Genomic DNA, 18,773 nt, shown 5'->3' with positions numbered 1-18,773 from the left:
GAGAAGCACAATGGATGTACAGACTGGGGAATATTTACCCTGGTGGACTTAATTCTATACCAGATTTTAAGGCAATTATCTAGGTGATAACACCAGACACATACCAGTGGTGCTGGATCTCTGTGCAGTTACATAAATTAATGGCCAGGTTCGCGTGAGACCTTTGGGTCTACATGTTTTCTTTATGCATTACTGACCACTGGGGTCCATACGGGGATCGTTTTTTATCTTGTATTCACCCTGGTAATGTACACATACACAGAAGATTAGTAGTCACTTTTCTTGTTCTGTGTTCCTTGATCAAGCCTATTATCAACCTCACCACTGATAATCTGTTCTATAAGGGCGAAGTAAATGATGCATGTATCCATTGATGAAGTTTCTGCTTAATATATTTGTACATAATGTAAAAATTGTGGTGTAAATAATATAGCAGTAATTATCTGACTATAACCACTATGAACAGATTATAATACACAATGATAGGGCAATTCACCCTATCACAAATATTTGAATTTCTCTGAATTAATTTTGCAATCTTAGTGGTTATATGAGGGCGCACTTTAGTGTAAGGTACATGTAACTACCTGGAAATGAGTGACTTTTAAGATGCTTATCAATGATGGGTTTTCCACATATAACAACAAGTATGGTTGCCTTGATATCTTAAAGTCCTCAAGCCAGTAGCAGGTTCTTTATTTATTTGTGTAATTGTGGCACTAATATTTCTAAGTGAGACTGATGTTTAAAATAGCACAATTACCTTCTTCACAATACATGTATATGATATGCACACATCTGGAAACGAGGGATATATAAGTTGTAAATGAGTAACCTGCCATCCGCATTTGATAGCGTTTGCGTTACCTATGGCAACCAGTAACCCTCTAGCCAGTAACATGGCGGATCTCGCCTTTCACCACAGATATGTGTTTTCCAACTTTCTACACACTGTATATACAATATGATTAGTATTTATGTGTTTATGTAATAATCTTAGCTTTTTTGTACATTTATGTTGATTGTTCATTTTTGATATGTTATTTCCAAACCGAAAGTGAGGTCACTTCTGGCTCTGTGGAATGCATGGCGTGCGTTCCACCCACGATATGAGTTTGTTCACATGAGGTTTGGATTTGACTGATTGTTTTTCTTTGGCATTTGTATGTATATATACTGTGTATATATATATATATATATATATATATATATATGTGTATATATATATATATATATATATATATATATATATATATATACTAATGTCTCTAGACTTGAGAATTAACAGACAACCATACTTTTTTCCATTTTAAAAACGTTTTATTAGCCATCTTCCTCTACTTGATACTCTTTAATAGCTGCTTGATTATTGTTAACAAATATGACCACAGTTTATAAACCTTTCCTATAATTCCATACTGATGCATATTTTAAATGTTGTATATTTTGTAATTATATGTTCAAAAATATATATATTTTCCTCTTTCTAGGTGCATATGTGCTTCAAGTCAAAGCAACGGATGCAGATGATCCAACTTATGGAAACAGTGCAAGAGTGGTCTACAGTATCCTTCAGGGACAACCTTATTTTTCTATTGATCCTAAGACAGGTATCACAACTTCTGTTCTATTTTAAATTAAACATTAAGGGCCAGATTACGAGTAGCGCGTTAACAGTTACTCGAGAGCTAGAAGGGTTTTCCCTCGTATTACAATTTAAAAGAAAAAGCAATATTCTAGATTGTTTGCCGCGTCCTCAGAGCTCTGGTTATTGTTTCACAAAACAAAAAGTGTCACAGAGCACATCAAAAATACATTACAAAGTACATTTGCACACATAATAACACTATCTGTTAAAAATTATTTTAAAAAATAGATATATTTCACAAAAAAAGGTATAAGGGTTTAAAGATATGAGGTCTCAGGTGTTAGAGAAAAAAAAGGCAGGAAAAAGGCTTTACCATTGAAATACATACATATACATATCTATCTATCTCTCAATCTATGTATCTATATAGATATAGATATATGTGTGTGTTGTACATGTAACCCCAATTCCGAAAAAGTTGGGATAGTATGGAAAATGCAAAAAACAAACAAAAATAGTCATTTGAAATTCAATTCCCCCTGTACTATATTGAACACACATTATTAACACTTAATTTGATTTTTTACTTTGTGAATTATTGTATTGTTCAAAATATACACTCATTTCAAATCTGATGACTACAACAGGTTCCAAAAAAGTTGGGACAGTTGACTGTTTACCACTGTGTAACATCACCTTTTCTTTTACTAACACTTTAAGCATTAAGCATGTGGGCCCTGAAGACACCAGTTGGTTAAGTTTAGCAAGCAAAATTTTCCCCCAATTGTCAATTATGCATGTCTTTAGCTGCGCAACTGTACAGGGCCTTCGCTGCCTTATTTTACGCTTTATAATGCAACAAACATTCTAAATCGGAGACAGGTCAGGACTGCAGGCAGGCCATGATAGTATCCGCAATCTGGGCAGAATATGGTTTGGCGTAGAAAAGACAACCTCTGGATGGCAGCATATGTTGCTCTAAAATGTATACATAGCTTTCTGCATTAATGGTGCCCTCACAGATGTGCAAATTACCCATGCACCCATGGTCATTGACCCCCCCCATACCATGACAGACACTGGCTTTTGGACCTGACACTGATAACAGCTTCCAAAAACTAATGTTGACTCGTCGGACCATACTGTCCCAACTTTTTCAGAATAAGGGTTGTATGTATTTATGTATTCATATGTGGATATATGTATTTACAGACATATATTTACACATAGAAAAAATTGAAAGTTAGACTATTGCGACCGTGTTAAGGTATTTCCCCATAGACTTCAATACAGCCCCAAAAAAGTGGGGAGGGGAAACTAACACCCTACTCGTGTGCTAACCTGATCTCATTTTCTCAAGTGTGCTAACCTGACATAGAAAATATTAAAATTTCACATTCAAATATTCTTCACATAGCAGAAAATGCTCTATTTATTCATAAATACATATTTTTATATATAGCTGATGATATTTTGGTAGCAAATATCTATCCATTTATTTTTCTATCTATCTATCTATCTATCTATCTATCTATCTATCTATCTATCTATCTATCTATCTATGTTTAGATATATACAGATATATATAGGAATATCTATGTACAAATACTATGTAAAAATACTTAGAACATATTCCCCAATATGAAGAACATAGGGCTGTGAAATATTTACAGTAAATACATACTAAAACACTTTATTAAATTTGAATATTGCATACATATGATTTTACATGGTTTTTATCTACTTGACTACTTTAGATATGTACAGTATATGTATGTATCTAAATGTTAAAGCCTTTTGCAGTCCTTCTTCTTTCACCTGAGACCTCATATCTATGAGCCCTTATAACTTTATTCATTTTTTAAAATATTTTTTATAAGATAGTGTTCTTGTGGGTCTAACTGTAAGTTTAAATGTGTTTTGGGACACTTTTTATTGGAGCGTAACAGTTGAGCAGAGTTTTGAAGTTGTGCTATCCCAACTGGTGTTAAATTCAAGTGCATTCAAGAAATCACGTTTACTTTCAACCCACAATACGTGCACTACTTTCAACAGCCCCGTTAAACCCGATGTCGCTCTTCCTCAACAGTTAGCACACCACTTGAAACTTAGTTCTAAATATATACTATTTTTTATTGCAGAACAGTGTCAAAAGTAGAGCATCAGATTAGGCAATAAATTACAAGCACTATAAAACAACCAAGTAAAATAATGTTTTCCTACATCTGTTCTGTTCCATTTTAATTGAACAAGAAGACTGTTAAAGGGAATAAATAATTAAGGAAGGAATATAATATTATTTATATTTATATATATATATATATATATATATATATATATATATATATTAACTCATTTTGCGTTTATTTATTTTTTAAAATTATATTTTCTTACATTAGTTTAAACTGTTAATAATTAAGGTCACTCAAAAGAACAATGATATACAGTAAATTTGAAAAGGCAGTTATAATATTATGTTGAAAAGCGAAAAGTATTATTATGCTATTGAATATTGAGCTTTAAAATTGTGTAATTAATTGAGCAAATATGATATTGTAAAACTGAAAGGGGAATTTTCAAAATTAGGTTAAACAAATTATATTCTTTAAGATCCATACGAGTGAAGCTTAGAAGTCTTACTGATGTTTACATTTATTATGTTATTCTGAGATTCAAAAGGAAGAGGTATTGAAACTCAGAGTGCAGCAAGCTGCTAACTCTGTCCCATAGAAAATGAAAGGTCTATGCTCATAGTTAGTTGCAAGTTTAATGTGATGGAACGCAGCATGACCTTATATGAAATTCAAAATGTTTTTAAGAATTAAAAGAAAATGTAAAACATATTTTTGTAAGAATATATTTTATTTAAAATGACAATGCTTATGATTTTCTACTCAAGCTAATCTCATCATCCTTTTAGTGTCATGCCTAATTCATGTGTCTTTTTTAAATTAATTATTCAGTGCAGAGGACATAGAAGTGTCCTCCACATTACTTGCAGGCTACAGAGGACAACCCCACTACATCTTGTAGATTTTCATCAGCTTGTTGACTTAAGAGCATAACGAAAAGGTGAAATGTACCTTTAGGCTTTGTTATGCCGTGCCTGAAGCCAAGGTATCTAGTTACTGAACTCACACTCTAGGCCTCACATGTCCATTCCACATTGCTTATTAGACTAAATCATCTCACATCTAGTATTATTATCTACTATTATGATCAATCTACAGTATGCCACCAGTAATCAGCCATTTGTGCTGTCAGACATAATGGGTAAACTCACACCTGCAGGGACACTTGTCCATAGTTTTGGCTTTTGGGGTAGAGGGGTTCTTACAAAACTCTTATCTTAGTCTCCACACTACTTTTGAGGAATATGTGACCCACATCTGGAAAGGTGACTCTGTTTCTCAAATGAGATGTTGTATTTCTCTCTAATATGCTAGTGATCAACATAAACATGGTGATAATTTTTAGCACTAGATGCAACATAGAAATGTTAGCAAAATGACAGTGAGCAGGAAGTATCTAACAGAGCCCCTACCTACCTACCCTCTACCACCATCTATGGGAACAGGTTAACAGTGTTTTGAAAGAGCGGAAGTTTCTCTTGCAAATAAGCTGTCGCTTATCACTCCAGATCACATATTAGGATCACATATTACACTTGACACATATTTTTTAATGGAATCCCACTGGACTATTATAGGAAGTGTCCTTGTTTATGATGAGGCGTCTTAATGACTTCTTATATGCAGGTGATAACTTTTCTAATAGGGATCCCCTACACTACTTGGTACTAATGAGCTGTTGTATGAAGGGAAAAGTGGATCTCTCTGAGCCTCTGTCTCACCCATAAACCACACGACCATATATTGAATATATTTTTCCATTAAGTGGGCTTATTCCATTTCATCTATAGATAACTTGCACCATAATGGCAATCACTTGATATATTATGTTTAAGAGCTACAAGGATGCATTTAAGCTCTAGGGACAGCACACACAACACACCCACAAAAACTTTTCAAAAGAGTTGTGTCATGTCCTATTGATAGCTCACAATTGCTATATTAATAACAATCTCTTTTTCTTAAAGTACTTTTAATGGTGTTCTGGACACTATTTAAGCTCCATAATGGGGATTTTGAAAGAGTAGACTTAAAATTTTTGGAAGAGATGTCAAACACCCAGGTGACTCTAAGGTGATCACCATGCCTGTAAGAATCACGCTATCATTACAATAAGGGTTTTCAATCTTTTACAGCTTGTATGTTTGCTCTCTTTTATAAAGCTCATTGTTTTATATGCATATTTAATAGCTTTAACTGTGAATAAAATGATCAAATCTGAAGGAAGGCGGCTAAGTGTTACATATGATTTATAGTTGTTAGATATGGTTTATAGTTTCTATTAGGGTTGTGCATCCAGATTCATGCTGTTCAGCTCTTTTCAGAGTCGCATTTATTTTCTTGAAAAAGCAACACATTAAGATCTGTGCAAATCCAGATATTAGTGTGTTGTGCTTTCACAAAAATAAATGCAGCTCCGAAAAGACCTAAACTGCACGAGAGGCCTCTTTCTCACACATTTGGATACTACGTAAGAATCTGAATGGAAACCTCTAGTTTCTATTTTAAGTTATCTGAAATGTTGTAAATTGCAATTATTTTATATTTAAGGTATAATCAGGACAGCTTTACCAAACATGGACAGAGAAGTCAAGGAACAATATCAAGTACTTATCCAGGCAAAAGATATGGGAGGACAGCTTGGGGGTTTAGCAGGAACTACCACTGTCAACATTACACTTACTGATGTCAATGATAATCCACCTCGATTTCCCAAAAGTAAGTTTTTTTTTTCTTTGTTCTTTTGTTTTTTACGCACAAGCACAGATTGATTTGTTTGCAGAATAGCTGACTGTGAAATTAGTTTCTACTGTAATAATACAAACAAGATATAATAAAAATGCCGCCAGTTTTGACAGTGAACATTAATTGTATATACTATCAGCAGACAACATTGTTAATTGTTTCACAAATTTATGGATAATGATTTTGTAAGTTTATTGCAAACTGACATTTGGCTAGGGCAGTAAAGCAAAACTTATGCGTAAGTAAAATATTAAATACGTGCACTTGTATAGCATTTTTTTCACATGAATGAATGAAACAGTTATGATGTATGAACACAACTGGAAATGTTACATATCAACCCACATAGATAACAGGAGGATTTGTTATGATAATGGTCTAGTTACCATTGCTGTTGTAAACAGTGTAAACTGGTGGTAACATACAATTTCTTCATCATCGTTTGTTATTACCACCAATTGACACTGTTTGCAACAGCAATTGCAACTAGGCCTGTGAATGACATTGGGTTAGGTTAATTAGCAGCCTGTCCCTTGTATTCAATTTCAATGAGGTATATTCAGTAAACTCGCACACATCTTCATGCTTTAGTGAATATGCTTTAAATAAATAACAAAAGAAATTGGAGTGAAGTGGAGAGAATGGACAATGTGGCAATCCTAGAAAGTTGGTCAGTTAATAAACCGCACTGTCTAGATAGATATAAACATTTTGTTTCCTAATTCAGTTAGAGCATACACTTTTAAACAGCTTTCCGAGTTACTTGCATGATCTAATTTCCATATTTCTCCTGGTATAATTTGTTGAAAAGTATACCTAGGTAGGCTCAGGAGCTGGGAGCTAGATGCAGATTGGTGGCTGCACATATATGCCACTTGCCATTGGTTTACTTGTTTGTTTAGCTAACTCCCAGTAGTGCATTGCTGCTCCTTTAATAAAAGATAACTTAGGAGAAATAAGCAAAATTGTAGAAGTAAATTGGATTTTTTTAAGATGTAAGCTCTATAAGTATCATAAAAAATAAAATTTTGGGTTTCATGTCCCTTTAATATCACTTTTTTAAGATAAGTGTATTAGTTTAGTCATAGCTACAATCTATAGGGTGAGAATTTAAGTTGTTGTTTTTTTCAGATTCATCAGTGGCCATTTTAGTTTCTCAAGAAAACAACTTGATTAAACATTACTTAAAGGGACAGTCTACTCCCAATTTTTTATTGTTTCCAAAGATAGATAATCCCTTTATTATCCATTCCCCAGTTTTGCATAACCAACACAGTTATATTAATATACTTTTTACCTATGTGATTACCTTGTATATTAGCTTCTGCAGAATTCCACTTATTTCTGTTCTTTTGACAGACTTAGACTTAAATTTTAGCCGATCAGTACCCTATCATGAGTAACTCCACTGGTGGAAGCACAATGTTATCTATATGGCACATGTTAACTAACACCCTCTAGCTGTGGGAAAACTGTCAAATGCATTGAGGTAAGAGGCAGCCTTCAAGGGCTTAGAAATTAGCATTTGAACCTACCTTAGTTTAGCCTTCAACAACAAATACTAAGAAAACAAAGCAAATGTGATGATAAAAGTAAATTGGAAAGTTGGGTAAAATTGCATGGCCTATCTGAATCATGAAAGTTTAATTTTTATTACACTGTCCCTTTAAGTATATGGTTTTGTAATATACATATGTTAGCTTTAATCACAAAAATACAATTCAATCAAATATTAATATTGTGATGACATTTTGTTTACAGAATTTAGTAGCAGAACTGCATAAAGGTCTTACAAAAAATTGTTAGCCTCCTTTTTTTTAGCTTTAATGACAGATGGCTAGATTACGAGTTTTGCGTTATGAGGGGTGCGGTGCTAACTTGCAAGTTATTGTCACCGCTCACTTCCCTACAGCGCTAGTATTACAGGTTTACAAAAACCCAGCGTTAACAGGCAAGAAGTGAGCGTAGAGCAAAATTGAGCTCCATACCACACTCCACTGCGGTGAGCTGGTTTTACGTGCTTGTGCACGATTTCCCCATAGACATCAATGGGGAGAGCCGGCTGAAAAAAGGTCTAACACCTGCAATAAAGCAGCGTAAAGCTCCGTAACGCAGTCCCATTGATTCCTATGGGAAAACTAAATTTATGTTTACACCTAACACCCTAACATGAACCCTGAGTCTAAACACCCCTAATCTTACACTTATTAACCCCTAATCTGCCGCCCCCGACATCGCTGACACCTACATTATACTTATTAACCCCTAATCTGCCGCTCCGGACATCGCCGCCACTATAATAAACATATAAACCCCCTAAACTGCCGCACTCCAACATCACAAACACTAGTTAAAAATTATTAACCCCTAATCTGCCGCCCCTAACATCGCCGCCACCTACCTACCTACATTTATTTACCCCTAATCTGCCGCCCTCGCCACTATACTAAATTTATTAACCCCTAAACCTAAGTCTAACCCTAACCCTAACACCTTAAAAGGGCCTTTTGTGGCACATTGCCCAAAGAAATCAGCTATTTTACCTATAAAACCCACCACCCACACAACCAACCCCCTAAATAAAATCCTAACTAAAAAAACCTAAGATCCCCATTGCCCTGAAAAGGGCATTTGTATGGGCATTGCCCATAAAAGGGCATTTAGCTCTTTTTCAAGTGCCCTAACCCTAATCTAAAAATAAAACCCACCCAATAAACCCTTAAAAAAAAACTAACCACTAACCCCCGAAGATCCACTTCCATCCATCCTCAACGAAGCCGGGAGAAGTCTTCATCCAAGCGGCAAGAAGTCCTCAACAAAGTCGGGAGAAGTCTTCATCCAAGCCAGCAGAAGTGGTCCTCCAGATGGGCAGAAGTCTTTAACCAGACGGCATCTTCTATCTTCATCCATCCGGCATGGAGCAAATAGAATGCAAACTCAATCCTATTGGCTGATTGGATCAGCCAATAGGATTGAAGCTCAATCCTATTAACTGATTGCATCAGCCAATAGGATTTTTGCACCTTTAATTCCGATTAGCTGATAGAATTCTATCAGCCAATCAGAATTCAAGCGATGCCATCTTGGATGACGTCACTTAAAGGAACCTTCATTCTTGTTAGACGTCAAGAGAAGAGGATGCTCTGCGCCGGATGTCTTGAAGATAGACCCGCTCCACGCCAGATGGATGAAGATAGAAGATGCCATCTGGATGAAGACTTCTGCCCGTCTGGAGGACCACTTCTGCTGGCTTGGATGAAGATTTCTCCCGGCGTCGTTGAGGACTGGCTTGCTTGGATGAAGACTTCTCACTGCTTCGTTGAGGATGGGTGGAAGTGGATCTTTGGGGGTTAGTGTTAGGTTTTTTTAAGGGTTTATTGGGTGGATTTAATTTTTAGATTAGGGTTTGGGCACTTGAAAAGTGCTAAATGCTCTTTTAAGGGCAATGCCCATACAAATGCCCTTTTCAGGGCAATGGAGAGCATAGGTTTTTTTAGTTAGGATTTTATTTGGGGGGTTGGTTGTGTGGGTGGTGGGTTTTACTGTTGGGGGTTGTTTGTATTTTTTTTTACAGGTAAAAGAGCTGATTTCTTTGGGGCAATGCCCCACAAAGGCCCTTTTAAGGGTTATTGGTAGTTTAGTTTAGGCTAAGTTTTTTTTGTTATTTTAGGGGGCTTTTTATTTTGATAGGGCTATTAGATTAGGTGTAATTAGTTTAAATATCTGATAATTTCTTTTTTTATTTTGTGTAATTTAGTGTTTTTTTTTGTAATTTAGTGAATTGTATTTAATTAATGTAATTTATTTAATTGTAGTGTAAGGTTAGGTGTTAGTGTAAGACAGTTTAGGTTTTATTTCACAGGTAAAATTGTATTTATTTTAGCTAGGTAGTTAGTAAATAGTTAATAACTATTTACTAACTAGTCTACCTAGTTAAAATAAATACAAACTTGCCTGTGAAATAAAAATAAAATCTAAACTAGCTACACTGTAACTATTAGTTATATTGTAGCTAGCTTAGGGATTATTTTATAGGTAAGTATTTTGTTTTAAATAGGAATTATTTAGTTATTAATAGTATGTTTTATTTAGATTAATTTTAATTATATTAAAGTTAGGGGGTGTTAGGGTTAGATTTAGGGTTAGGTTAGGGGTTAATGTGTTTATTACAGTGGCAGCGATGTCCGGAGCAGCAGATTAGGGGTTAAAAATGTAGGTAGGTGGCCGCGATGTTAGGGGCAGCAGATTAGGGGTTAATAATATTTAACTGGTGCTTGCGATGCAGGAGTGTGGCAGTTTAGGGGTTAATATGTTTATTACAGTGGCGGCGATGTCTGGAGCGGCAGATTAGGGGTTAATAATTTTATTTTCGTGTTTGCGATGCAGGAGGGCCTCGGTTTAGGGGTTAATATGTAGTTTATCGGTGTTAGTGTACTTTTTAGCACTTTAGTTATGAGTTTTATGCTACAGCTTTGTAGCGTAAAACTAATAACTACTGACTTTAGATTGCGTTATGAATCTTGCGGGATAGACTGTACCGCTCACTTTTTGGCCTCCCAGAAAAAGCTTGTAATATCGGCGCTATGGAAGTCCCATTGAAAAAAGACTTTGCGCAAATTTGCGTTACGGCCAAAACAGCTTTTTTGACAAGACTCGTAATAGCAGTGGTAGTGAAAAAGCAGCGTTATAACCCATAACGCTGCTTTTTCACTCATAACGCAAAACTCATAATCTAGCCGAGAATTAGTAATGTGATTGATTACATTATCAGATTGTCTCAGCAGAAACAGCAGAAGACTGCAGACAGGTAAATAAAAAGTAGAAAAGGGAAAATATAGATCAAAATTTACCATCCCTGCAGGTGGACAAGTTTGTAAGTAGTTAACCTGTCCGCCTGCAATCGTCACTTTTTGTACTGCAAAATTTAACATTGCATGAGTGATTGATGATCTCACCAACTCTGAGGTGGCGGAGAGGAAAAAGAAGCGGTTTCTGCTTCTTAAATATGTGGAAGCAGACTCCTTAATGCAAACCTGCTCCACACAACCCAAAAAGCTGTGAATGTATCTTTATAAATCTAGTCCAATGGAGGATTGGAGGATTATTTATGACTAATAGTCAAAAGATAAATTACTGATTACAAAATAAATAAACATCATCTTTCTCAAACACTCACATAGCTATTGTGTTAAATGAATCTCTGCTCTATCAACTCTTTTTATATGCACTTGCCCTTTTAATGTTTGTTAGATGTCCCCTATGCTAATTAGATTGCAAGCTCATCAACAGGAAGAACTCAAGAACAACAGTGCACCCCCCTACATTAGGATGAAAACATCACAATTGAAAACCATGTTACATAAAAAAAGAATTGTAATATATTGTTCGGCCTCAGAACTACAAGCTAAATCATAGCAATAAACATGGAATACAAAGTTGATAGACAAAAAGTCTTCTCATTAACACTTGAAATGTAGTCTCAGAGATATTAGAAATAAAACATAGTACAATTTTAAATCAATAGGAAACCTCTAATAAGCTTACAAATTACATATTCAAAACAGCTTAAAACAACTCTGTAAGGAAAAAATTGAAAACTGAGAACTGGGGGTTTTGCACACTTGGTACCTGGTGTTACAAGTTGAAAGTAACTTGTGCAAAAGCCGAACATAGAATATTGCGCATGTGTTAACATATTCCCCCATAGACATCATTGGAACAAAAAAAAGTAGAACAAAATGTAACACCCTACTTGTGCGTAAACCCAATCACATTTTCTGAAGTGCACTAATCCAACATGAAAATATGAATATTTCACATTCCAATGTTCTTCACATAGCAGAATTTGTTCTATTTATTCATAAATACACACACACACACACACATATATATATATATATATATATATATATATATATATATATATATATATAGACATGCAGGACAAGCGCACTCCAAGGGACTTTCCAAAATCACTTTAATCAGTGATTAAAGTGATTTTGGAAAGTCCCTTGGAGTGCGCTTGTCCTGCATGTCTATTTATTCTGTTTGCTGCACCCAGGGCATAAGGACTTTGGTTATTGGGAGTGCAATTTTTCTGCCTGTCTATATATATATATATATATATATATATATATATATATACATATTTTGGTACAATATATATCTATACCTATATAATAATATATGATTTTATATATATATATATATATATATATATATATGTATATATATGTATATATATGTATATATACAAAACACGGAGCATGTATATATATGTATATATATATATACAAAACACGGAAGGGAACTTGTGTGTTTTATATATATATATATATATATATATATATATATATATATATATATATATATATATATATATATATATATATATATATATATAGGAATATCTATTTAAAAACGCTTATGTTTCCCCCTGTGTAAAAAACATTGAAATGTAAAATATATTTACAGTAAATACACAGTATAACTCCTTATTAAATATGAATATTGCATAAATATGCTTTTACGTGGTTTCTTATACTTGACTGCAAAGGACTTCCAATGCACATATATATATATATATATATATATATATATATATATATATATATATATATATATATATATATATGTCTATGTATACATATATATGTCTGTGTGTATATACCTGTAAATACATTTATACACATAAATACATAAGTACATATATGTTATATATATATATATATATATACATGTCTAAATATGTATGTATTTATATATATATATATATATATATATATATATACATACATATTTAGACATGTATATGTATGTATTTCTATGTTAAAGCCCTTTGCCTGCCTTTTTTTTCTAACTCCTGAGACCTCATATTTTTGAACCCTTATAACTTTTTTTGTGCAATTTTTTTTAAAATATTATTTTATTGGTTAGTGTTATTATGAATGTAACAGTACTTTAACATGCATTTTTTGTGTTTTGTGACACTTTTTATTTGAGAGTAACAAATAACCAGAGCTCTGATGTCGGATCATGTCGCGATATCCCGATGCACGTTAAATTAAATTGTGCTCAAGTGAATGCATTTACTTTCAACTTGTAATATGCACCATACTTTTACGTGCTCAAAGACCCACAATGAACCAGATATCGCTCGCACAAAACTGTTGTAGTTTGTAATCCGGCTGAAACACTGTATCAGCTGAAACACTGTAAATACTGTAATAAATGACACCATCAAATGCATCTCTTGTAGTATCATAAAAAAATAAATAGTAATAATTCTTATAATAATGAAATACTTTATATTCTGCAAATAACTTTAAAGGGACATTAAACATCTCTTGTTTTGAATAAAAATTGTGCTTTGTTCCACACTCCCTAGAGAGGCTAAAAAGCAAAATCTGTAACCTAGGTTTTCAGAATGCTGTAAAATGCTGTTAATTGTCCAATGCAGCATTTACAGCATTTGCATTTTGGCCTCTCTAGGGATAGGGTTTCTACTTAGCTGACATGGACAGTATTTTAAAGTTTAGGTTAAATTTATTTAAAAAAAAAAAAATAATTATAGAAAAAATTAAAATCAGTCCTAGCAGAAAATTTAAGTTTTTAATTTAAGAGTATAATTATTTATCCAAATTCATGCTAATAAGCACTGCCAGTGCCACAAAAAGTAGCAAGCAACCCTCTCTTAGGATCAAACACAGTTTGTACACAAAAGCAAGAGGGGTTTAATTATTTTTTATAGGATAACATTTTAAGAAAATTAGAAATTATTTTAAATTGTTTTAGTGCTAGATAATGATTTAGGAATATTTTATTTCTATTGTATTTGTGATGTCATATCTAATACAAAACATCATCGTACTGATGATGTTATAAAGACATTAAATGCAAGATTGCATTTACTAAAATTATTCTAGTTTGCATACTGACTTTATGGCATAATTTCATTCTTTATTTCTCTGTTTTTACTATAATTTAAATCTTTTATTTGTAGTTTAGTGCATTCCAAGGAATTTAATGCCTCCTTCCTTCTACATATTGCACATTGCTTTGAAATATCCATAGGCAAACATTGACATTATAATGGCTTGTACTGATGAGCTCAGTGACTTTAAATGTAGCAATGTTATAGGATGTCAAGTTTGCCATAAGTCAGTTTGTGATATTTCTGCCCTATTAGATCTGCCTGGGAAACTGTAACTGCTATTATTGTGAAACAGAATCGAGAAGCAACAACAGCCACAAAATCTCTATAGATAAACATTGGCAGTACAATGGGTGGTACTGAGGAGCTCAGTGACTTTAAAAGTAGCCATGTCATAGGATGCCACTTTTGCCACAACTAAGTTAGTGACATTTCTGCCCTACTAGATCTACCTGGTCAACTGTACAAGTTTTTATTATGAAGTGGATGCACCTGAAAGCAACAACAGACCAGCCACAAAGTGGTAGACTAGGCAAACTCACAGAGTGAGGCTTCTGAGCATTGAAACACATAGCATGTAAAAAACATCTGTTGAATCACTCTCTACAGAGTTTCAAACTGCCTCTGGAAGAAACATCAGGACAAGAATAGTGCATCAGGAGCTTCAATAAAAAGGGTTTCCATGGTCACACAGCTGTTCAAGAACTTTCCATCAAAATACGCAATGCCGAGGGGGGGCGGAGCTGGCCGCAGCTAAGATGGCTGCATAACTCCGATGCTCTGAGCACCAGCTACAAGATTTCCGCCAGAACATGCCTTAAGCCTTATAAAATAGCTCCAAGACCTATCTATTTCGAACCGGAACAGCAGGGGGTACACAGAGATACCTCTCACGACCGAAGAGACCATAAAGAAAGACTGAAAGCCAAGTTGCCGTCACAGCCTCAAAAAACTGGTGTCGCACTTAGAAATTAACACGGCGGCAGCACGGAGGAGACGAAGAGCAGACCGGAGACACCAAGTCGGACAAACAGAGGGGTAAGACTCTAATACAGGGGCTTATCTGGACCCGCACAGAAAACAAAGCAGTATTTACACAAACAAGTTTAAATGTGGGGTGCATCAATAAGCTAGGGAACCGGCTTATACACACCCGGAAAAGATTTATGATCTAATTTGTGCCAAGTAATCCCTAGACTACCATAACATAAAAATAACTGGCAGAGCAACTTTTAAACAACAGCAGGGCAATCTGGAATACCCCTTTTAAAATATAACTCTACAATCGGCACAAGATTAAAAACACAGGTGAAACGAGCTACACGGCCCTGAACCGTGTCAGTCAAGACCCAGAAAACACATAAGCAGGCAGGAGTGCCTTAAAAACATAAGTAGTACAACACGGACTAAACTACAATTTACCTTAAAGAAAGTAATTTTAAGATTGAAGTAGACAACACGCCAAAGCATTGGCTACACCTTGATACGGGGGACATACAGTTTATCCCTTTTTCAATACTAGACAGTGCTTCCTATAAAGGCGCCAGAAATATCTTAACATGAATAACAAACGCACATCCAGGCCCTCTAAACCGCTCAAGGCAGTTAGCCAAAAAGATAATTCTATGGAACAATTCTTTTCTCCATCAAGCCCTAAAGCTAGGACGGAAGGAATAGGAATATTAACTCCAAGACAGAAGGAAGCTTCACCACAACCCCTCATAGAACACATAGAAGAGAATACGCAAGTCCCTAACACTCTACTGTCTTCTCTGGCGTCTAAACAAGACATAGCAGATATAATACGCTTCTGTATCAGAGAAGAAATTGCAGAAATCAAACAAGACTTGCACACTATGGGTAGCAGGATGGAGGCCTTGGAAGAATATACTGATACTCTGCAAGAGGACATCAACTCTGTTCAGGAATCTACTACACAGCACACGTCCTTGATAGCAGAATTATATGATAAAATTGAGGACTTGGAGAACCGCAGCCGCCGGAAGAATTTGAGAATCCGGGGCGTACCAGAATCGGTACTCCCCAAAGATCTTCCAACATACCTACCGGCTCTGTTTGGTCACTTGAGAAATGTCGCACCAACAACCGATATACCCTGGGTTAGGGCCCATAGGGCATTAAGACCGAAGCCACCTGACACAGCCCCTCCAAGGGATATAATTATGAAATTCAAAGAATTCACAGAGAAAGAGGAACTCTTAAGCCTTTCAAGGAAGAATCAACCTGTAAAATTCAGAGGGGTTGTGTTGCAATTCTATCAAGACTTGTCTCAACGCACACTCCAAAGAAGAAGGGAACTAGCGCCACTCACTGCCCTCCTTCGTCAAAAGAAAATCTTATATAGATGGGGTTTCCCCTTCCATCTTTATGTTCTCCATGGAAATAGGAAAGTACTGTGCAAAGGTACAGAGGACATCGGAGACTTTTGCTCTGCACTGGACCTAGACCCACCAAGGATAGAAGTGTCTGAGGAGGAGCAGCAACCGCCGAAGAAAAAAGCTACATATGAGGACCCAAAGAGATGGCAAAGGGTGAATACCAAAACAAAGGCCCAGAAACCCACTAACTCTTAACAGCTTTTTATAAACACTCTAAAGGACAATAAGGCACTATAGCTAAATAAACAGTTCTTTTTTGTCTAAGACTCCCCCCTTCTTGGTTCGAGTGGTTAAAGGACCTCATGGAAGGGTAAGATTAAAAGACTTCCTGCTGTTTCACAATTGTACTCATAATTGCCAAACCCTCTAGTATAATCAAAATAATGTACAATATAAGTTAGAAATATTTTATAAATTACCAAGATTTTCGGATTTAAAAATTGAGGCAAAATCTACAACTATGTTTATGCTAGGCATGTTATAGGCTTTACTTAGAATTTAAAAATATGAGCTCTATACTGAGCTGGAAATATCCCCGCTCAAGAGATTTATGTCACTTGACATGTTACTAGCTCTTAAAATACCAATCGGGTATTTCTTGGTTTTTTTATGTTACATCAAAATGTTTAATTTGTATTTTCAATATAATTCTTTTCAGTTTCATAAAGTATGCACTGTTATGTTTTTGATATTGTTTTGCATAGATTCAGTCAGAAAGTTATCCAGTGAAAACTGGATGTCAATACAAGGATGGTCTCTGATATGTAATAGAATTAATAGATATTTACATGTTTTGCTGAAGGTGATAAAACATCACGATGACACATACAAATAGAAACATTGTGCTTATTTCACAAAACACCAAAGGCTTAAATTCAGCACAGAAAAGAGCCATGGCCATGCTAGATCTCTCCAAAAGGAAGGGAAACATCTTATTCCTACAAGAGACTCACTTTGTAAATCTTAAAGAACCAAAATATTTAGGGAACCAGTTTACCCAACACTACCATAGCTCAGCTACAACTAAAAAAAATGGAGTAAGTATATTGCTCCATAGGGATATCCCTTTCAAACATATACAGACAAGCAAAGACACAGAAGGCAGATTTTTGGGAGTCTTTGGCCTCCTTTATGGTATCCCGACAACCCTAGTCAATATATATGCACCAAACTCCAAACAAAGACAGTTTTTCAAGAAGACATTTAACAAAATTATAGATATAACAAAGGGAGTGCTGGTGGTGGGAGGTGATTTTAATATTTCTCTAAATCCAGTGATAGATACTTCAAATCCTAGCAACAATGCCCCCAACAAAACTACTAGGTTCCTAGGGAAAATGTTAAAAGATTGCAACCTACATGACATTTGGAGACTTCTACATATAGACAGGAGAGATTACACGTTCTTCTCACACCCACACCACACCTATAGTAGAATTGACTATACACTTACGAACGCTGACGGCTTAACGCTCACACAAACATCTAGAATTTCTCATACCAGTTGGTCGGATCATTCGGCAGTTATCACACAATTTAAATGGCCAAACCTACCAATTCATCTCTACACATGGAAATTAGACGATACTCTATTAGACTCAAAAACTCTCCTTGAACAAACCACAAACGCAGTCACCGAATACTTTACTTTCAACACTCTAGAAGAAAGCGACCCATATATTGTATGGGAAGCACACAAATGTTACATGAGAGGAGAATTTATAAAGATAAAGTCACATATAAATAAAATGGCTAGACAGCAGTATCTGACCCTGTCTCAAACTCTGACGATGACGGAATACGCACACAAACAAAACCCTAAAGATACACAGATATACACTCAGATGCAACAACTAAGGAAAGATCTACAGAACCTGCTCCTCAAGGAATATAACCTAATGGCACAACGCACTAAGCAAAAATTTCATTTTGAAAGTAACAGGGCAGGGAAAATGCTTGCTCGCTCATTGAAGCTG

At 35.1% G+C, this 18,773-nt stretch overlaps 1 protein-coding gene across 3 annotated transcripts in view; it reads left to right on the top strand.

Moving 5' to 3' along the window:
• Positions 1-18,773, top strand: part of CDH12 (cadherin 12) — a 755,267-nt gene that overhangs the window by 456,958 nt on the left and 279,536 nt on the right. For 2 of the 3 annotated variants that reach the window (XM_053714612.1, XM_053714613.1), the window contains exons 3-4: positions 1,491-1,610; positions 6,271-6,438. In XM_053714612.1, the coding sequence (XP_053570587.1) occupies positions 1,491-1,610; positions 6,271-6,438 (288 nt within the window). The remainder of the gene's footprint in view (positions 1-1,490; positions 1,611-6,270; positions 6,439-18,773) is intronic. The other variant, XM_053714614.1, reaches the window with a different exon arrangement.

Source organism: Bombina bombina, chromosome 5 (genome assembly GCF_027579735.1).
Source record: "Bombina bombina isolate aBomBom1 chromosome 5, aBomBom1.pri, whole genome shotgun sequence".
NCBI lineage: Eukaryota > Metazoa > Chordata > Amphibia > Anura > Bombinatoridae > Bombina > Bombina bombina.
Note: the sequence above shows the minus strand (reverse complement) of the source record. Positions and strands in the feature narration are given on the sequence as shown.